We start from the raw sequence: 22,449 nt of genomic DNA, 5'->3' as shown, positions 1-22,449 counted from the left end.
CCCTGCCTCGGCCTCTGAAAGTGTTGGGATTACAGGTGTGAGCCACTGCACCTGGCCTGATTATTTCTTTAGGACAGATTGTTAGAGGTGAAATTCCTACCTAGGACAGGTTTATGAATATTTTAAGAATCTTGTTTCATATTTCTAGATTGCTTCCTTTTTTCCTTTTTTTGTTTTTGGAGACAGGCTCGTACTCTTTTACCCAGGCTGGAATGCAGTGGTATAATCACGGCTCACTGCAGCTGCAACTTCCTGGCCACAGATTGTCCTCCCACCTCAGCCTCCTGAGAAGCTGGGACTACAGGCACATGCCACCACACCTGGCTGAGTTTTTAATTTTTTTTTTTTTTTTTGTGTAGAGACAGGGCTTCACCATGTTGCCCAGTCTGGTCTCAAACTTCTGGGCTCAAGTGATCCTTCCACCTTGGCTTCCTAAAGTGTTGGGATTATAGGCATGAGCCACCGTGCCTGACCTCCAGATTACTTTCCAGAAAGAATGTGGTAATTTCTACTCTCACCAAAACTTTGAGAGCATGTGTCTCTATATATTTTCACTAGGACGAAAGGATTATTCTGTTTTTTTATCTTAGAAATTTGATAGGTAAAAATTCCATTGCTTAATTATTGGAAGTAATGTCATGGTGACTATAAAATCCTCTCTCTATGCCACAGCTTGAGATACAGCCACACTGGTAGCGGTTTTGATCTAGTGTGTGTGCGTGCATGTGTGTGTGTGTGTGTGTGTGTGTGTGTGTGTCTGTTTCTCTCTCTGTTTCTCTTGTTTCTTGTGGCTTTATTCTAGTTTCCCTTTGACTAATTATTCTTCCTGTCCAGGAATGATACTGTGCGCTTTGCTTTGGATGTCCTGGCTATTCTTACTGTGGTGCCAAAAATCCAGCTCCAGTTAGCAGAGTCAGTGGATGTGTTGGATGAGGCTGGATCTACAGTCTCTACTGTAGGTAGGTTGTACTTTGTCATTTTTGTTGTTTCTTGGTCTGGATTTTTTTTTCTTTTTTTCTTTTTTGCTACTCTGGTCATGGTTACTTGCCTGACCTAATTTGGGGATTTTAGAACAAAAAGTAGTAGAGGGGGGCGGATTGTCTGTCCTTTGTAAGGAGTACCATTCAGCAGAATACGAACTAATTAAAAAAAAATACAGGCGGGTGGATCACGAGGTCAAGAGATTGAGACCATCCTGGTCAACATGGTGAAACCCCGTCTCTACTAAAAAAATACAAAAAATTAGCTGGGCATGGTGGCGCGTGCCTGTAATCTCAGCTACTCAGGAGGCTGAGGCAGGAGAATTGCCTGAACCCAGGAGGCGGAGGTTGCAGTGAGCCGAGATCGCGCCATTGCACTCCAGCCTGGGTAACAAGAGCGAAACTTCGTCTCAAAAAAAAAAAAAAATACAAATGTAGTACCACACAGATTCATGTAAGAGAGTCATGCTGGTAAACTTAGGTTTTCTGAGTAGTACTGGCATTTCTGCTATACTGGTACATTATAGCTTTCCTGAAAGCTTACATTCTGAACAGTTTTGCACTAAAAATATGTGGGAAACATGAGTTGAGGCAGATAGTAAAAACTTAACAGCTTTCCAGGAATAAAAGGGAGAAAATAACAAAGTAAGCAATTTTGTAACCTGAATCAGTAATTGGCAAGTAGCTCAAAATGGGTAGAAACCATCATACATTTAAAAAAAGGAAAATATACTTTGATAATATGCTTTATTAAGAGCAAGGCTGATCAGGGCACTGCTGGGGTGAGCATGGGAAGTCATGTGACTGGAGACAAGATGCAGAATAGAACTAAGACACAGGCATTTGTATTTAATTTTATTAAAATATAGTGGAAAGGATTCTGCTTCCACAGTAGCAGCCCAACTGAGGGCTTTCTCCTTTCCTAAAGTTTTAGTTTATTAAAATTAATCAACCAGAAAGGCCAGGTGCAGCGGCTCTCACCTGTAATCCCAGCACTTTGTGAGACCAAGACAGATGGATCACCTGAGGTCAGGAGTTTGAGACCAGCCTGGCCAACATGGCAAAACCCTGTCTCTACTAAAAATACAAAATTAGCCAGGCATAGTGGCGGTTGCCTGTAATCCCAGCTACTCAGAAGGCCGACGCAAGAGACTCACTGGAACCTGGGAGGCGGAGGTTGCAGTGAGCCAAGATCGCTCCACTGCACTCCAGCCTGGGTGACAGAGTGAGACTCTGCCTCAAAGTAAATAAATAACCAGAAAAAATTGCACATGAAGCTTGATGACTTTTCCATAATTATGACATCATTTTCCTATTTAATAACTGCATATGAGATATTATATCATAAAAATACATTGTAGTAGAACTAATTGTACTTTAAACAATTCCTTGCAGTTTTTACAAAAGTAATATTTTTTTTTTAAGTAAAACAAAGTGAATGGAACACCAAATTTTGACTTTGGAACAACTATTGAAGTTGGCCATTAGTTTTATGATGAGTGTACATAATTTTTTTCCCCATTAGGTATCAGCATTATTTTGGGAGTGGCTGAGGGTGAGTTCTTCATCCATGATGCTGAAATTCAGAAGTCAGCACTTCAGATTATCATCAATTGTGTGTGTGGCCCGGATAACCGAATATCCAGTATTGGCAAATTTATCTCTGGTACTCCTCGGAGAAAGCTGCCTCAGAACCCCAAAAACAGTGAGCACACCCTGGCCAAGATGTGGAATGTGGTTCAGTCCAACAACGGCATCAAGGTGCTTCTGTCCTTACTGTCCATTAAGATGCCCATCACAGATGCAGACCAGATTCGGGCCCTGGCCTGCAAGGCCCTTGTGGGCCTGTCTCGCAGTAGCACTGTCCGGCAGATCATCAGTAAACTGCCCCTTTTCAGCAGCTGCCAGATCCAGCAGCTGATGAAGGAGCCTGTGCTGCAGGACAAGCGTAGTGACCATGTCAAGTTCTGCAAGTATGCTGCTGAACTCATTGAACGGGTGTCAGGAAAACCACTGCTGATTGGCACTGATGTTTCTCTAGCACGACTGCAGAAAGCAGATGTTGTTGCACAGTCAAGGATCTCCTTCCCTGAGAAAGAGCTGCTTTTGTTGATACGAAACCATCTTATTTCTAAAGGGCTTGGAGAAACAGCAACTGTGCTAACGAAAGAGGCTGACCTGCCCATGACTGCTGCCTCCCATTCTTCTGCCTTTACCCCAGTCACTGCTGCTGCTTCTCCTGTCTCTCTTCCCCGAACCCCTCGTATTGCTAATGGCATTGCAACTCGACTAGGCACCCATGCTGCCGTGGGTCCCTCTGCCCCTTCTGCCCCCACTGCCCATCCTCAGTCACGACCCCCCCAGGGTCCACTAGCTCTGCCTGGCCCATCTTATGCAGGCAACTCCCCTTTGATTGGTAGGATCAGTTTTATCAGAGAGAGGCCATCACCCTGCAATGGCAGGAAAATCAGAGTGTTGCGGCAGAAGTCGGACCATGGTGCCTACGGCCAAAGCCCAGCCATAAAAAAGCAGCTGGACAGACATCTTCCTTCCCCACCTAAGCTGGACAGTATAATCACAGAATATCTTAGAGAACAACATGCTCGCTGCAAGAATCCAGTTGCTACCTGCCCACCTTTCTCTCTCTTTACTCCTCACCAATGTCCTGAGCCAAAACAGAGGCGGCAAGCGCCAATAAACTTTACCTCAAGGCTAAACCGCAGGGCATCGTTTCCAAAGTATGGAGGGGTGGATGGTGGATGCTTTGATAGGCACCTTATCTTTAGCAGGTAAGAAGAGGCCACTTCTTACTCCCTGGGAATTGGAATGATTCTTTTATGTAAATCAAACTATTTGGGCCCTATCAGCATAGTTGGCCTGAAATACCACTGATTGTCACTTTGTATATAATACAGGAACAATGTAGTTGTATCACCTTTTATCGACCACGGGTTCCTTGTGTGCTTGTTGGCAGTATATTGATACAATCCTGTATATCAATATCTTTCTCCTCTCAACTAGTGTATTTTCTAGAATCTAGAAATTACTGTCCATAAGGAGGCTTCCAAACTTGTGCTGGTACAGATTGCTTCCTGTTCTGATTCTTGACAAATCTTACATAAAGGTTATGGGATCTCAGGTTTTAAACATGGGAAGGAATTTTTTTCTTATTTTCAAGACAGAGTCTCTGTTGCCTAGGCTGGAGTACAGTGGTGTGATACTGGCTCACTTCAACCTCTGCCTCCCAGGTTCAAGTGATTCTCCTGCCTCAGCCTCCTGAGTAGCTGGGATTATAGGTGGGCACCACCACATCTAGCTAATTTTTGCGTTTTTAGTAGAGACGGAGTTTTACCATGTTGGCCAGGCTGGTCTTGAATTCCTGACTACCACTCACATCCGCCTCCTAACGTGCTGGGATTACAGGCGTGAGCCACTGCATCTGGCTTAAACATGGGAATTTTTGTTATTTAAATTTGTAAATGGAAATCTTTTTCTTATTTCAAATAAAAAGCAGTGAAAGTCACTGTGATTTTGGAAGAACCCATTTGAAATATTACTGCTTTGTGCTTTTTCTTCCATCCCAGCAGTTTGCTTTTTCTGAGCCCCTGCATATTCTTTGCCTCTGATTCTGTCTTTTTTTGCTTAGATTCCGTCCTATTTCAGTGTTCCGGGAAGCCAATGAAGATGAGAGTGGCTTCACCTGCTGTGCATTCTCAGCACGGGAGCGGTTCCTGATGCTCGGCACCTGCACAGGGCAGCTGAAGCTCTATAACGTGTTTAGTGGACAAGAGGAGGCCAGCTATAACTGTCACAACTCAGCCATTACACATCTTGAACCTTCCAGGGTAAGGGTTCAGTCATTCTTCTAAGATGAATTGATGGACTAGAGTAAAGGAGGCTTACCCTTTATTGAGCTCTCTATTTTAAATGAGTCCTCAACTAGAAAGTCTAGTTGAGGTTGGCTCATATTTCAGATGGAGACTGAGGAATATGGCAGAGTTATTAGGAAGAAAGGAACCATCTTTGGCATCTTCTCATTTTCCCCCCCCTCCCTTTTAACTATTCTATTTTTGTGGCTAGTTCAGTAGAATTTAACATTCTCTGTAGTTATTTTCTAGGAGGACACTATAGTTATATGCATTCAAATCCTAGTGGCCTCTGACCATTTCTTGGTTTCTGGGTGTTTTAAAATTTTCTCTTTAATTCAACAACATTTTTATGCATATATTTAAAAATGCTAATGATAGGTAGTGATATCTACATGTATGTAAATGCATGGTTACCCACCTTGGACCTGCTTCTTTTAGGATGGGTCCCTGCTGCTGACGTCTGCTTCTTGGAGCCAGCCTTTGTCTGCACTTTGGGGAATGAAATCAGTATTTGATATGAAGTATGTATCTGCTTTTGGATCCTGATCTATGCTTTATTTACCTAGTTTATATCCCCTTCATTTGGTTCTTAGACTGGAAGCCTTTTGAGGAAAGAGGAATGCTGTCAGTTATTGTTAACTTCTCTCTTCCTCATCTGAGACTCATGTTTAATAATAAGATGTTATCTTTCTTAATTCCTAGGTTATTTTATGAGGTATGTACATTATTATGCAGCAGACCCTGACCCAGAATTTATGTATTTTCCCTTGTTCACATAGGACATTGTCTTCTTTCTTTCTTTCTCTTTTTGAGACGGCATCTCACTTTGTCAGGTTGGAGTGCAGTGGCACAAGCATGACCCATTGCAACCTCTGCCTCCCAGGCTTAAGTGATCCTTTCACCTCAGCCTGCTGAATAGCTGGGGCCACAGTCGTGTGCCGCCACACCTGGCTAATGTTTTGCATTTTGGTAGAGATAGGGTTTCAACATGTTGCCCAGGGTGGTCTTGAACTCTTGAGCTCAGACGACCCACTTGGCTCAGCCTCCCAAAATGCTGGGATTATAGGAGTAAGCTACCATGCCTGGCCCCTTTACTTCATGTTTCAAAGACACACGTGTGCTATTTGTCATTTCTCTAAGGAATTCCCATTCATTTTATTGTGTCTGTTTGGACAAACTGATAGAAGGAATTTTCTTTTTAATCTAAGTGTATGATTATTTCCTCTTTGGGAGTCCAGGATCTTTAGGTTAGTGTGATTGTGCAAGAGTCTGGGAGTCACCCATATTTCAGTTGGTTGCCAGGAGTATGTCCTGAAGGTCTGTCACTTCAGTGCTCCTGTTGTTTGTCCATAGGCATTCCTTCACAGAAGATCACTATGTTGAGTTCAGCAAGCACTCCCAGGATCGGGTCATCGGCACAAAAGGTGACATCGCCCACGTAAGTACTTAAGAACCACTGTTTTCAAGCTGATTATGCCCATTTGTTCATACTGAAGTCTTCTTGCTAGAATGTGGGGGCCTAAGTCCTTTGGGCAAATAGAAGTTATTCAATTATATTCCTTCCAGTTACAATCTAAAAGTATGATAATATAGTTCTGAGCTGTATGGGAAAAATGTATAAGGGCTAAATGTGACATTGAGAAGGATGTCATTAGCACTGCATATACTTTTTAAATCTTAGTTTTAGATTAGAAATGAAGTCCTGCCTTTATAGACCCTCATTGGGGAGATAATGAACCAAATATATGGTAAATTTAGGTGGTAAGTATTGCAGAGAAAATGAAAGCAGGGTAAGAGTTAGGAAATGCTTGTTGGTGGTGTGGGTAGACTTCTCTTTTATCTGGGATAGACAGCATCACTGATGGGATAATGTTTAAGCAGAGCCTTGAAGGAAATGTGAGGTTCAGGAAGATACCTGGAGGAACAGTGTAAGGTACAGGAAATGGCAAGGGAAAAGCCCTCACTTGGGAGGTAGGAGGAGAGGAGGGTAAGAGCTGAGGTCAGTGAGGGGCCCATATCCAGTAGCATCTTGCAGGTTAGGGCATTTAGCTTTTCTTTTGAGTGAGATGAAGACACTGGAGGGTGAGTAGAGGATACATGAGTGGATATAAAGTTCCTAAAGTATGACTCAAGTTTTTGTGAGAGAAGCAAGAGCAGCCTTCCAGGTTGGAGGGTGATGTACCACCTGACACATGAGAGGAGCTCTGGGTTTGGGCCTGGGTAGGCATGATAGAGGCTGGGAGAAATGAGGGGCCTTGGCCCAGGGATTTTCAACACATGAAGTTTGACATTCTGTTAGACATTCAAGCAGAGAATAGGGTTTGAATACAAAAGTTGGGAGTTGCAGGCATAGTGGCTTGTGTCTGTAATCTTAGCATTTTGGGAGGCTGAGGTGGGAGGATCGCTTGAGGCCAGGAGTTCAAGACCAGCCTGGGCAACGAAGAGAGACTTTCCCCATCTCTACACAAAATAAACAAAATTGGCTGGGCTTGGTGGCACATGCCTGTGGTCCCAGCTACTCAGGAAGCTGAGGTGGGAGGGCTGCTTGAGCCCATGAGTTGGAGGCTGCCATGAGCTATGATTATGTCAGTGTACTCCAGCCTGAGTAACTGAGTGAGACCCTGTCTCTGAAAACAAAAACAACAAAAAATTGGGAATTCAGAAGAGAGGTTTGGGTTGAGAAATATAAATATGAGACTTGTTCACATATTAATAGTATTTATTTATTTGTTTTTGAGATGGGTCTTGCTCTGTTGCCCAGGCTGCAGTGCAGTGGCAGGATCACAGCTCACCACAGCCTTGACTGCCTAGACTCAAGCAATCCTCTTAGCTCAGCTTTCTGAGTAGCTGGGACTACAGGTGTGCACCATCACACCTGGCTATATTTTTTTTGTATTTTTGTAGAGACAGGGTCTTCCTACGTTGCCCAGGCTGGTCTTGAACTCCTGGATTCAAGTGATCCACCTTTCTTGGTTTCCCAAAGTGTTGGGATTACAGGCATGAGTTACTGTCCCCAACTGATTGAATTTAGAGCCACGAACTTATATGAGATCATCAAGGAGACTAGAGAAAAGTTGTAGGTACAGAACCCTGGCATGTGCCAGTATTCAGGAGTTGCCATATGAGGAACTTGGGAAGGAAATCAAATATAGTGACCAGTAAGGCAGAATGGAACCCTGAGAAAAAGAGGTGCCCGGCTGGGAGTTTGGTGGCTCACGCCAGTAATCCCAGCACTTTGTGAGTAGAAGCTGTTTTGGAAGGATGCTAAGAGAAAGCTATTACATTAGCCCTAACCATTGAGCATGATTTGTCAAAAAGTAGGGGAGGGATGAGGATGAGGGCAAGAGAGCTGTGGCAATGCAAACTGAGGTAAGTGTACTTCCCCTGGTCCTGTGATGCCATTGCTCTTCATCCAGAGCATCTCTGTGCTCTTAAAGAGGAGATAATGCTGGCTGGGCATGGTAACTCACGCCTGTAATCCCAGCACTTTGGGAGGCTGAGGCAGGTGGATCACAAGGTCAGGAATTTGAGACTCTCCTGGCCATTATGGTGAAACCCTGTCTCTACTAAAAATACAAAAATTAGCTGGGCGTGGTGGCGTATGCCTGTAGTCCGAGCTACTCAGGAAGCTGAGGCAGAAGAATCACTTGAACTTGGGAAGTGGAGGTTGCAGTGAGCTGAGATCACGCCACTGCCCTCCAGCCTAGGCGACAGAGCAAGACTGTGTCTCAAAAAAAAAAGTGTCCTAGAAGCCAAGGGAAGACTGTGCTTCAAGGAAGGTTTGATCAGCTGGATCAGAAACTGCTAATGAGTTGCATAAGCTGAGAACTGAGAGGTGACCTTTGATTGAACAATGTGTTAACCATGTCAAGAAATAGTTTGGAGGTTGAGATGGGAGTCTGAGACCAGCCTGGGCAACAGAGTGAGACCCCTGCCTCTACAAAAAAAAAAAAAAAAAAAAAAAAAAAATTAGCCGAGTGCGATGATGCGAACCTGTAGTCTTAGGTACTTGGGAAGCTGAGGTGGGAGGATCACTTTGAGCCCAGAAGGTTGAGACTGTGGTGAACTGTGATCATAGCATTGCGCTGCAGCCTGGGTGACAGAGAGAGAGAGGTGTGGGGGGAGAGAGAGAGAGAGAGAGACACGGACTCAAAAACAACAACAAAAACTCTGTACACTGGTGGGGCAATAACCTTGTTAGAATTGTTCATGAGAACAAGGGAGAAATGGACACACAATATGGACAATTTTTTTTAAACTGTTTTACTGAAAAATGAAGCAGAAAAGTAGGGTACTAGCTTGAGGGAGGGATATGAAGTGGTAAAGGGCAGGTTTCCTCTCTGAAAAACCAGACAAACACAAGCAATGGGGAAAGGATTCCCTTTTTAATAAATGATGTTGGGAAAACTGGCTAGCCATATGCAGAAAACAAACTGGATGCCTTCCTTACACCTTATATACAAATTAACTCAAGACAGATTAAAGACTTAAATGTAAAACCCAAAACCATAAAAATCCTAGAAGAAAACCTAGGCAATACCATTTAGGACATAGACATGGGCAAAGACTTCATGATGAAAACATCAAAAGCAATTGCAACAAAAGCCAAAATTGACAACTGGGATCTAATTAAAGAGCTTCTGCACAGCAAAAGAAACTATCATGAGAGTGAACAGGTAGCCTATAGAATGGGAGAAAATTTTTGCAGTCTATCCATCTGACAAAAGTCTAATATCCACAGTCTTAAACAAATTTACAAGAACAAAACAACTCCATCAAAAAAATGGGGAAAGGATATGAACAGACTATTCTCAAAAGACATTTATGTGACCAAAAAACATGAAAAAAGCTCAACATCACTGATCATTGGAATAATGCAAATGAGAACCACATCGAGGGTGGGGTGCAGTGGCTCATGCCTGTAATCCCAGTACTTTGGAGGTTGAGGCAGGCGGATCACCTGAGGTCAGGAGTTCGAGACAAGCCTGGCCGACATGGTGAAACCCCATCTTTACTAAAAATAAAAAAATTAGCTGGGCATGGTGCCGTGGGCCTGTAGTCCCAGCTACTTAGGAGGCCGAGGCAGGAGAATCACTTGAACCCAGGAGGTGGAGGTTGTAGTGAACTGAGATCATGCCACTTGCTGCACTCCATACCGGGTGACAGAGTGAGATTGTCTCAAAAAACAAAAACAAAAAACCACCAATGAGATACTATCTCATACCAGTCAGAATGGCAATTATTAAAAGTCAAGAATAGATGCTGGTAAGGCTGTGGAGAAATAGGAATGTTTTTACACTGTTGATGGGAATGTAAATTAGTTCAACCATTATGGAAGACAGTATGGTGATTACTCAACGATCTAGAACCAGAAATACCATTTGACCCAGCAATCCCATTACTGGGTATATACCCAAAGGAATATAAATCATTCTACTTTAAAGACACATGCATATGTATGTTTATTGCAGCACTATTTACAATAGCAAAGACATGGAACCAACCCAAATGCTTATCAGTGATAGACTAGATAAAGAAAATGTGGTGCATATAAACCATAGAATACTATGCAGTCATCAAAAGGAATAAGGTCATGTCCTTTGCAGGGACATGGATGAAGCTAGAAGATGTCATCCTCAGCAAACTAACACAGAAACAGAAAACCAAACACCATATGTTCTCACTCATAAGTGGGAGTTGAACAATGAGAACACATGGACACAGGGAGGGGAACATCACACACCGGGGCCAGTTGGAGGGTGGCGGGCTAGGGGAGGAGAGCATTAGGACAAATACCTAATGTATGCGGGGCTTAAAACCTAGATGACGGGTTGATAGGTGCAGCAGACCACCATGGCATATGCATACCTGTGCAACAAACCTGCACATTCTGCACATGTATCCTGGAACTTAAAGTAAAAATAAAAAAGTCAACAAGGTCAAGAAATAAAGAAGGCACCTTGCAATCTCTACTTCTGCAACAGGAATTCAGGCTCAGTCAATACTTTTTCCTATTACCAAATGTAATTAAGGTATAAGGCTCTCCCTGATAAAATAAATGATTAAACCTATCAGTAAATAACTTCCCATAGGTCTGGAAGGAAAAAAAAGTGTGTTGGGGGGAGATTTACCCCTTCAACATTTCATTTGAAAATGTTCAAATATACAAAGAAATGAAAAGAATAGTTCATATACCTACTACCTAGATTTATCAATTTGATATTTCGCCCTATTTTCTATGTAAATGTGTTTTTCTGAACCATTTGAAAATTGCAAGCGTCATGACATTTTACGGCTGTCATACAGCATGTGTCTCCTAACAGTGACATTTATTTCACAATCACACTGTTATTAAATCTAAGAAAATTTGTAATCCCCTAAATAATCATCTAATATCCAGTCCATACTCACTCAGTTTTCTCAATTATTCCTGATGTGTTTAGTTTCAGTTTTTCAGTCAATCAGGATTCAGCCAAGATTCACATATTACATTTGGTTGTTAGGACTTACTAGTGTTTTAAAGCCAAGAACCATTTTTCCAGTTTTCATGACAATGACTTTTGAAGAGACCAGGACAGATTTCTTTTCTCATGATCTGGATTTGTTTGATTGTTTCCTCGTGGTGTCTCCTTATTTGTTCCTGTATTAACAGAGAATTTTTTTTTTTTTTAAAGATTGGAAATATTACAGCATGCCTGTCTATAAGCTGATGAGAAAGATCTGGTCTCTGCATGGATTGTACATTATATAGACTTTGGAAACTTTTAATATGGCGGGGCTAAAATATGTACATTGGGAGATTTTTAAGGAGAAAAGGATATTTCATTGATGCCTTTCTCCGAAAAGTAACCCTTCAGGAGTATTCTGTGGTAATCATTGATCCATATGAAGAATTTCTGTGTTAATCTTAGAAACTACTTTGCACATTTTCTCGCTAAATTTGTAAATGGATGGATTGGTCTGATTTTTCTCTTCCTACCCCTTCTTCTCTAAAGATTTATGATATTCAGACTGGCAACAAGCTGTTGACTCTGTTTAACCCAGATCTTGCCAACAACTACAAGAGGAACTGTGCCACCTTTAATCCTACAGATGATCTTGTCTTAAATGATGGCGTCCTCTGGGATGTCCGCTCTGCACAGGCCATCCACAAGTTTGACAAGTTTAACATGAACATCAGTGGTGTTTTCCATCCGAATGGATTGGAGGTGATCATTAATACTGAGATTGTATCCTTTACACTCGTGTCTTACCTTCTTGTCTGGTTTGTTGTGCAGAAATAATTTGTTTTATCTCTCCACCAATACCTGGTTTAAGTATCCACACTGGTAATAATATGGTGCCTGTCCTTTGATTTGAAATGTTAGTGAAATCTCCAAAGCACTGTCGCCAAAGTTAGTAACTACTTACAACTTTCAGTAGCATGTTTTCTATGTATTTGGTAAGAGTGACCAGTTTTCTACTTCCCAATTCTCCAGTTGAATTAGCTTTTAACTGTCTTCAGAAGGATTTTACTTTTGCTCTATAAAAATCAATTGCCTGCTGTGCGCGGTAGCTCACGCCTGTTATCCCAGCACTTTGGGAGGCGAAGGCAGGAGATCGAGACCATCCTGGCCAACATAGTGAAACCCTGTCTCTACTAAAATACAAAATAATTAGCTGGGCGTGGTGGCTGGTGCCTGTAGTCCCAGCTACTCAGGAGGCTGAGGCAGGGGAATCGCTTGAACCTGGGTGGCAGAGGATGCCATGAGCCGAGATCATGCCACTGCGCTGTAGCCTGGGTGACAGAGCAAGACTCCGTCTCAAAAAAAAAAAAAAAAATCAGTTGCCACATAAGAGGAAAATGAAATACTACTGTTGGGAAGAAAAGAGCTCATAAAGCCTTCATGTATATGAGGATACCCTAGGGTATTTTCGGAGACATCATTCAATAATATGCATTCTACATGTATTTGTTTCACTTTGATCTCATCGACTTTTAAAGTATACCTGGCAGAGGGAAAAAAGTGATGTTTTAGAATTTCCTTCCATGAGATTAGATAAGTTTTATGTAAAATAGTTTTCCTTGACCATTCCACTCCTAGTGGGACCTTCGAACTTTTCATCTTTTGCATACTGTTCCTGCTCTGGATCAGTGTCGCGTGGTGTTCAATCACACAGGAACAGTGATGTATGGAGGTAATAAACCTTATACTTCATTCTCTTTCCCTCTCCTCTACCCCTTCACTTAATTTAATACTTCCTTTTTGGAACCATCTCTCACTTGTGAATTAGAAAGCATTTGAAAGTTGTAACATAAAAGATAAAAAATTTATAGTACAAATTGTGACAAAGGAGATGAAAATAAGGTTGATTTAGGGTGAAAGGCAACCGACTTTGAAGATAACGAGGAAATCTTATATGGAAAGAAACTTCATGCAATATTTTCCAGTGTATCATTACGAACTTAAGACCTTGTGCACTTGTCCTCTTGTGGTGTTGTAAGCCTTGTAAGTACTGTAACACTTCTTGGGGGTAGATGAGAAGCTGAGGATATTTGTAATAATAGATGGGATATGCAAGGAAGATGCTCTGAAAGGAGCTAACTAGATGCAGAGTAGATTTATGTACAAGGGAATTTGTATGTACACCTATATACAAGTAGATTGTCTTTATTGGCCATTAACATTTTCTGCATTTCTGAAGAGGGGATGTTTATGATTCTTAATAGTGCTTTCTCCTCCTCTCCCCCCTCAAGCTATGTTGCAGGCAGATGATGAAGATGACTTAATGGAAGAGAGGATGAAAAGCCCCTTTGGGTCATCTTTCCGAACATTTAATGCAACTGACTACAAACCTATAGGTAAGCAGGAAGGGACAGACATTGTTCGTTTTGTCATGTTTTGGTGTTTCTTATTTACGAGCCTTCATTTTCTGGGAGGCTTGTACTTTTCTATTGAAAAACAGAGGAGTTATGGAAATAATTTTGAGCAATCATCCTGAATTCCTTTAGAGGAAAAGCAGGTTTTTTTGTTTTTTTTTTTGTTTTTGATGCCATGACTCGGAAAAGTAGGTTTTAAGATCACCGCAATAATCCAATCCCAAACCTTCTCACATTCTATTTTATAGCAACCATTGATGTGAAACGGAACATCTTTGACCTCTGTACAGACACCAAAGACTGCTATCTTGCTGTCATTGAGGTAAAGGGAGCTTGCAGAGGCCCTGCTCTGTTGTTCTGATGTTTAGGATAATTTTCAAGTTGTACTACAGACATTTAGTCTGATATAAGATGTAAAGTCAATACATTCCTGAAGGTAGATTATTAATAACCTATTCATTTGATTGGTCTTGGGAGATGTACAGTACAAAGAGAATAAGAAAATCCCAATATAACACAGCTTAGAGTGTCCTCTCTCTGTTTTTTCTGGACTCATACTGTCATCCCTTTCTCAGAGGAATCTGGATCTCTCACTAGAGCAAGACTGGTTTGTTCCAAGGATGCTGATCCCTCACTGCCTGAGTCTTTTCATTCTGTTTTTCTTTCCTTTTGTGTCCTCGGTATAACATTTTCAGAGTCAGCTCAAGAATTTGGGGTATCGGAAGCTTTGATAATTACTGGGTCAGGGTCATGGACACCAGTCAGGGCTGAGGTGTGGATGTGGGCCTTCTGAAAACTAACTGCTCTTTGTGCACTGGGTGTTCTATTCCAGAATCAAGGCAGCATGGATGCCCTGAACATGGACACAGTATGCAGGCTGTATGAAGTGGGCAGGCAGCGTCTGGCAGAGGATGAGGATGAAGAGGAGGACCAGGTCAGTGGTCTTTGAGATTTCTTTCTGCTGAACAGTGCTTAATAGAGATTAGGCTCTGCTTTTTGCTATAGAAGGTTTTAAAGGTCTAGTCAACCTTTGCTACCTGTTGCCATACTCATAAGGCCTGTCATGTACCTCTGATCACTGAAACTCAGAAGTTTTATTACAGGATTTTCACCAGTACATGATGATCCTGTAAATTCTGTTTGTGGATCAATTTAAAGCTTAGCAATCTCTGATTTTTGAGAACGAAGTTTCCCTCTTGTCGCCCAGGGTGGAGTGCAATGGCGCAGTCTGGCTCACTGCAGCCTCTGCCTCCTAGGTTCAAGTGATGCTTCTGCCTCAGCCTCCCAAGTAGCTGGGATTACAGGTACCTGCCACCATGCCTATTTTTTTTTTTAAGTTTTATTTTTAGTAGAGACGGGGTTTTACCATGTTGGCCAGGTTGGTGTTGAACTCCTGACCTCAGGTGATCTGCCCACCTTAGCCTCTCAAAGTACTGGGAGTATAGAGTATAGGTGTGAGCCATCACACGCATCCTAGCAGTCTCTGATTTTCATTCAGAGATTTCTTTGTGCCCTGTTCTGGTTTCAGATAAGCATCCCTTTGTATTCCCAATGTCAATAAAAAACAGAACAGTCACTTTGCTGAGATGGATTGTAGAAATGGCTTAACCTGTATAAAATTCTGGTTTGCATTTTCTCAGTTTTATGGCAGTCTATTATTAAGGTAAGAGTTGAACTTATAGGTAAAGATAAGATTTTGATGCTTTTGAGAAATTAAACATACATAAAATGTCGGTAGATAGTATTATGTCCCTCAGTCTTTGCATTTTGTTTTCATAGGGAATTTCAATTTGTGGTTGTATTATGCTAGGCACTCACCTGTGTGATATGTCAGTATGGGTTCTGAAGAGTTTCTTAAACTTTTGAGTTTCAGCAGATTTCTTCCAGTCTACAGGGCTCACACCACCTTTTCTTTCCAAGAGTATGTTTCCAGGGCCGATTCTTTTGTCTTATCTTCTGAGAAATATTTATTGCTGAGTGAGTACTGTAAAGTTGAAAATGAATGACTGGGTTTTGACTTTCTCTTGTTGCAGATATTAAAACCTCTAAAAATGTTTTCTTTCCTGGATCTTGGGTTCATTTCTGTTTGTTCCCCTACTATCTTATTGTTTAGTCTTGGTGTTTTGTTGTTGTTGTTGTTTTTTGAAATGAAATTTTCCTCCTGTTGCCCAGGCTGGATGGAGTGCAATGGCACGATCTCGGCTCACTGTAACCTCCACCTCCCAGGTTCAAGTGATTTTCCTGTGTCAGACTCCTGAGTAGCTGGGATTACAGGCACATGCCACCACACCCACTAATTTTTAAATTTTTTTTTAGTAGAGATGGGGTTTCACCACCTGCCTCGGCCTCCCAAAGTGCTGGGATTACAGGTGTGAGTCACTGCGCCCAGCAAGCATTGTCTCCTCTTTAAGAGCACAGAGTTGCTCTTGATGAAGAGCAGTGGCATCACAGGACCAGGGGAAGTACACTTACCTCAGTTCGCATTGCCACAGGTCTCTTGCCCTCATCCCTCCCCTACTTTTTGACAAATCATGCTCAATGGTTAGGGTTAATGTAATAGCTTTCTCTTAGCATCCTTCCAAAACAGCTTCTACGTAATTTAAAATATTTCTTTAATTGCAAGAATTTTTGAAAATGATTATTTTTGCAAAAGGTAATTTTATAAGGATGCAAGTCTAATACTAGGGCAAAGGACCCACAAGTCCTTTCTCTAATAGGACTTAGTGCTAACTAAGCAAGAGTGTTTTGTTATACTAGTTTGAGATTTTGCTATGTGTTTTACTGTTGGGCTTTACAGGTTATGAGCATATCATTTGTTCTGTAAATCAAATCCTTTGAATACTGTATCACCTGTACATCAAAAGTGACACAGTATACCTAGATCAAATATACCTGGGTAAAAAAGCTAGAACAGAGACTCAACCTGCAATCCTGTGTGTTTGCTCTCTTGGTCTTCAGTGTTCTGACTGCCTAAGCATGTATTTATTTTATTAGAGCTCAGAGATGATTAATGATCTGAAGAAATGGGCTTATGAGCAGAATGAGGAGACTCTTGTGTGAGGGCAGCTGGTGACCACTGTGGGATCAGAACAAAGCCTTCCTCAGGGCCTGGTAAAGGATAAATAGGCTGTAGAGTTTGAAACAACTTCACCAATTGCTGCCAAGCATTTTCTAGTGTAGAAAGGCCTTCCTTTACTGCTTTCTAGCTATATGGGCTCTATAGGAACCTTGGTTTCATGAGTAAGAGGAGCCAGCAGTATCTAAAAGCTCATGTGAGTTATGAGAGATGGGTAGAAGGGAGAGATTTCTTCCCACTACCTCTCGTGCACAGTGTGCCAGCTTGAATTTTTTAAAAACTCTGTTTGTAGGAAAACCAGTCTCTAGTTTTACTTTGCTTTGTAAGCTTCATCTGATTTAAAACTAGAGGCTTTTCATTTTCCTATGAATCATTTGCTATTCAAACTTTTGTCCTAGTCTGGATATCTGTTCTCAGGTCTTCTCAGATGTTCCAGGTATGACTTACACGGCTCAGGGATATAGGCACCTGTGACCAACACCTTTGAATTTGCCTTTTTACCATCGCAAAATAAATTCAGCAGCCTGAATGGTCAGCCACCATCCAATAAAATGGTCTAGCATAAAGAACTTTATTGAGATATAATTGACATGCCATAAGATAGTTGTTCTTTGTCCTTAGGCTAAAATAAGTTGGGAAATTAAGAGGAAAGGATGAAAGGTACAGCTGTATCGATGAATGAAAACCTACACAATGTATGGGACAGCCATAAATATTTGGTTCCCAAGGCTGCTAGTCTGCCTGTCTTCAGGCATTTGATGAAAGCAGAGATAAGCCAGCCACCTATCAACGCTCATTATTATCCATTAGAACTTTGGTATCTGTGTTTTGCACTTTTTTTTTTTTTTGAAATGGAGTCTCACTCTGTCATCCAGGCTGGAGTGCAGTGGTGTGATCTCAGCTCACTGCAACCTCCACCTCCCAGGTTCAAGCAATTCTTCTGCCTCAGCCTCCTGAGTAGTTGGAATTATAGGCATGCATCACCACACCTTGCTAATTCTGTATTTTTAGTAGAGATGGGGTTTTACCTGGTTAGCCAGGTTGGTCTTGAACTCCTGACCTCAGGTGATCCATCTGCCTTGGCCTCCTAAAGTGCTGGGATTACAGGCATGAGCCCTGTGCCTGGCCTGGTGTCTGTGGTTTTAGAAATCAGTTCATCTTTGATTTGGCTTTTAGGAAAATTATCAAACCAAAGATGAGTAATTGATTATTGTTCCTAGATTTTGACAAGCCAATACATTTTAGCTAATTATAGTTAACCTTAAATTTATAAGAAAAAACTCAACAAAAGAATAATGCTCTCTTTTCTCCTCCATTTTGAAATCTGGGACACACTGTGTGCTGTGCTTCCTGTGTGTTCTCCACTGCCTAGAAACGGATGGTAAGAGTCTTTACTGATTACACATACCTGGTCAGGGCTGAATGTGATGATTCCTGAAACGTTCTTTTCCCTAAAGAATTAATATGTAACTTGAGTTAGATTCTGCAAGTGAGGAAATAAAAACACAAGCATTTATGACCCTGAAGTGAACCTGTAGCTTTTAGGGACAGAAAAAGTATTTTTTAAAATGTAGACATTTATACATTTAGCAAAATATGACTTGTTTCATAAATTGTCAAATTATTAGGATCAGATTTGAATGGCTTTTTTTTTATTTTTGAGACGGAGTCTCGCTCTGTCTTGCCTAGGCTTAAGTGCAGTGGTATGATCTCGGCTCACTGCAGCCTCCGCCTTCTGGGTTCAAATGATTCTCCTGTCTCAACCTCCTGAGTAGCTAGGACTACAGATGTGTGCCACCATGCCAGCGAATTTTGTATTTTTAGTAGAGACGGAGTTTCATTGGCCAGGCTGGTCTCGAACTCCTGACCTCAGGTGATCTGCCCACCTCAGCCTCCCAGAGTGCTAGGATTACAGGTGTGAGCCATCGTACCCTGCCAGAATGACTCTCTTAAAAAGCTATAGGGACAGACAGAGCAAGCAAACAAGTGAGCCTGTCATCAAGTGGCAGCTGAGTACCTGGAGGCCAGGAATAGGGTTAGGTCACCCTTTCCAAAAAGTCTATAGGTAGAAGGCATCTGAAGCCTTTATAGATTAAGAGCTTGTTAGGTTTTGGAGAACTGAACCTCTCGGAATAGAAGGTGAGAAGCCAGTGTAAAGGTGGTGGGAGGGTGGGGATGAGAAAAGCATCTGTGGTAACAGGGTCTCAGGGTTGGCTGAGATCCAGAGCAGGAGTGGGCAGCATGCTTCCTCCTTAGACCAGGGCTGAAGGCAGGTTTTGATGTGGAGGGGACCAGAGAGCAGCAGAGGGAGCTTATGCCAGTTGACCTATTCTCTGTAAAGGAGAGGGGTGGGTTGTTTATCTGCAGGGTTTGGGGGCTTTGGGTAACTGTGAAATTGATGTAGGAACTGAGGAGAGAACAGTTTTAGAATTCTTTCTGTAGGGGAATTTATTAGTACCTTAATTTAAAATGGCCTGGCCTTGAATTCCTCTAAGCCCTAAAAGAAGTCTTAGAAAATTGCAAAAAAACCCCCAATATCCCTGGATCCAAAACATTATCTAAATGTTGTCAGAGTTGAGTCAGGATTCTAGCAAGATTTCCTTTTTTTTTTAAAAGACGGGGTCTCGGACAGGCATGGTGGCTCACACCTGTAATCCAAGCATTTTGGAGGCCAAGGTGGGCAGATCACCTGAGGTTGGGAGTTCAAGACTAGCCTGACCAACATGGTAAAACCCCGTCTATTAAAAAAAAAAAAAAAAAAGATGGGGTCTCGCTATGTTGCCCAGTCTGGAGTGCAGTGGCTATTCACAGGCGGGATCCCACTACTAATCAGCACGGGAGTTTTGACCTGCTCCATTTCTGACTTGGGCCAGTTCACCCCTTAGGCAACCTGGTGGTCCCCTGCTCCCGGGAGGTCACCATATTGATGCTGAACTTAGTGCGTACACTTGATTGGCATAGCACACTACAGCCCAGAACTTCTGGACCCAAGCGATCCTCCAGCCTCAGCCTCCCAAGTAGTTGGGACTACACACGTGCCATTGCGCCTGGCTGTTGTTTTTTTTTTTTTTTTTTTTTAAGAGATGGGATCTCGCTCTGTCACGCAGGCTGGAGTGCAGTGGTGCAATCATAGCTCAATGCAGCCTTGAACTCCTGGGTTCAAGCAGTCCTCCTGCCTCAGCTTCCTGAGTAACTAGGTATACAGGTGCATCCCGCTTTGCCCGGCTAAGCTTTGCTTTTCCATTAAATAATTATTTTTCGTTTTTACTTTTTTGGACCTGGTAATTACTGGAAGCTTTATTCATTTTTTTTTTTGAGATGAAATCTCTGTCGCCCAGGCTGGAGTGCAGTGGCGTGAACTTGGCTCACTGCAGCCTCTGCCTCCTGGGTTCAAGCAGTTCTGCCTCAGCCTCCCGGGTAGCTGGGATTACAGGTGTGTGCCACCACGCCCAGGTAATTTTTTGTATTTTTAGTAGAGATGGGGTTTCACCGTGTTAGCCAGGATGGCCTCAATTTCTTGACCTTATGATCTGCTCGTCTCAGCCTCCCAAAATGCTGGGATTATAGGCGTGAGCCACTGTGCCCAGCTGGAAGCTTGCTTCTTTAGCTGAAGGAGAGGGGCTCATGCCACCAACCAGTTACTTGACCAGCAGAGAATGCTCCTAAAATTGCTTCCTAGAATCTCTTTTGGGTTCTACCACAGCATTTTGGATGGGTCTTGTGAGCCTCTGCTTCATGATCCTGGTTGCAGATTTAAAATTTGGAAAGTTAGTTTATGGCCATGTCCATGTACGACAAAATAATGGTGAAAAATCAGCATTGGCCATTAATTACAAAGTATAGACAACAAAGTGAGGTACTCAACTTGAGATTCAGGTAGATCTCTTTCCTACTAATTTCCCCTCCTCTGTCATGGTCACATAGGATGTCCTCGTGGCCTTCTGGGATGAATATATATACATCTGTTTCTTTTGCTATAAAATTAAGTAAAATTTTGGTTTGTGTGCTGCTGAGAGTTTGGAATGGTATATGTAGCTCAGAGCTTAGATCTGCTTGAAATTTTTCCATGATTGCTCATGATTTGGAAGCTTTTTGCTCAGTTCTTCTGGATCAGCTAAGCCTCGATGTTCTTCAAAATGAAAGAGAATTGTCTTCATGAATTTTCTTGCTAGCTCATGCCTATTCGAGCAGTTTACCCTAACCTTTCATGTACCCAACTGTGGACCTTAAAAGTTGTGCTATCTTAAATTTTAAATGTAAGTGTTCTGTCCACAAAGCCTTATGAGATACAGGACCCTGGATACTTTTTTTACTGTACTTTTTTTTAACTGTGACACTTTGTTAGTGGATTAGCTAATTTTGGTCAAGTCTGAAAATATGCCTGGAAGGCCGGGTGCGGTACAGTGGCTCACGCCTGAAATCCCAGCACTTTGGGAGGCTGAGGCTGGCAGATGACGAGTTCAGAAGTTTGAGACCAGCCTGGCCAGGATGGTGAAACCCCATCTCTACTAAAAACACAAAAAAATTGGCCGGGCATGGTGGCACGTGCCTGTAGTCCCAGTTACTCTGGAGGCTGAGGCAGAAGAAGAATCGCCTGAACCCAGGAGGTGGAGGTTGCAGTGAGCCAAGATCGAGCCACTGCACTCCAGCCTGGGTGACAGAGTGAGACTTCTCAAAAAAAAAAAAAAAATGTCTGGGAAAAAAGAGGCAGAAGTTGTAATCTGGTAAGCACTTGGATGATCTGGATGATTTCTCCTGAATTTTGACCCTCCTCTCCTTTCCCAATTATTTGTATGAGCTGATGTGCTTGTAGGGGCTGAGAGCCTGTCTGGGTTTCAGTATCATTGTTGCCTCTAGACACTCACAGCTCCTTTGATTTGAGGGGGGTGAATGCTTAGTAGTTATTCATTCACTCACCTCTGGAGAGGATGTGTGGCCAAGGCTATGGAGTAGTCTCAGGCCTTTTATGTGTGTGTGTTGGCACATACACATACGCTCCCACAAAATCTGGTACAGACCATATACACACTTGCACAAATATAGGATTACTAGGTATTTAAAAGGGGTCAGTTTTTCTAACATAGCTGGCAGAAATTTTGAAGAGTCTAAGTTACTGTATTACACAGTTTATCAAAAAGTCATTAGTGGTGGTTCCAAAATTACCAGAAGTCCAAAAAGCAGAGCTTTCCTGCTGAGTGATCTTAGCTTATGTTACACGCTGGTTACGAGTGGCTGAGTAGGCACAAAATGCTTGTTTTTAAGTGCTTGGCAGGTAGTAACCCCTTTAAAATGAAAAAAGATATAACCATTTGGTATAATTCTTAACATAAAAACCAAAAAAAAAATTTATGCTTATGTTGGACTTACTCTGTCTTGACTGTCATTAGGTTGATGTATATTAAATGAATTTTGCGTTTTCTTATTGTAAGAATTAGAATCCTTTGCTATTGGAAAAGCTGTTTGAGCAGAAAGATAAGTGTCTTGAGTGGCAGCTTCATTTACTTGGGAATGCTTGTCATCCCTGTCCAAGCAAAGCCGTATCTTTGTGTCTTCTCCCTTTTGAAGGGAAACAGTTGGGATTCTGTTGCAAATCTGAAATCTGTGGCAGATGTCAGAATGTACCATTTACAAAGCCCAGGGTCCCTAGAGCAAAGTGTTTCACTG

The 22,449-nt window shown here is 42.1% G+C and overlaps 1 protein-coding gene across 21 annotated transcripts in view; it reads left to right on the top strand.

The window, feature by feature from the left end:
• The window catches only part of DCAF1 (DDB1 and CUL4 associated factor 1), a 100,106-nt gene that overhangs the window by 69,769 nt on the left and 7,888 nt on the right, over positions 1–22,449 (top strand). For all 21 annotated transcript variants that reach the window (XR_013527332.1, XR_013527331.1, XR_013527335.1 and 18 more), the window contains 10 exons: positions 835–959; positions 2,506–3,769; positions 4,627–4,825; positions 5,288–5,370; positions 6,203–6,287; positions 11,845–12,078; positions 12,934–13,027; positions 13,587–13,691; positions 13,958–14,031; positions 14,542–14,643. Coding sequence is in view for 15 of the 21 variants with exons in the window: in XM_054246204.2 (XP_054102179.1) it covers positions 835–959; positions 2,506–3,769; positions 4,627–4,825; positions 5,288–5,370; positions 6,203–6,287; positions 11,845–12,078; positions 12,934–13,027; positions 13,587–13,691; positions 13,958–14,031; positions 14,542–14,643 (2,365 nt within the window). In the remaining 6 variants the exon portion in view is untranslated. The remainder of the gene's footprint in view (positions 1–834; positions 960–2,505; positions 3,770–4,626; positions 4,826–5,287; positions 5,371–6,202; positions 6,288–11,844; positions 12,079–12,933; positions 13,028–13,586; positions 13,692–13,957; positions 14,032–14,541; positions 14,644–22,449) is intronic.

This window comes from Callithrix jacchus, chromosome 15, assembly GCF_049354715.1.
Source record: "Callithrix jacchus isolate 240 chromosome 15, calJac240_pri, whole genome shotgun sequence".
NCBI classification, from domain to species: Eukaryota; Metazoa; Chordata; class Mammalia; order Primates; family Cebidae; genus Callithrix; species Callithrix jacchus.
Note: the sequence above shows the minus strand (reverse complement) of the source record. Positions and strands in the feature narration are given on the sequence as shown.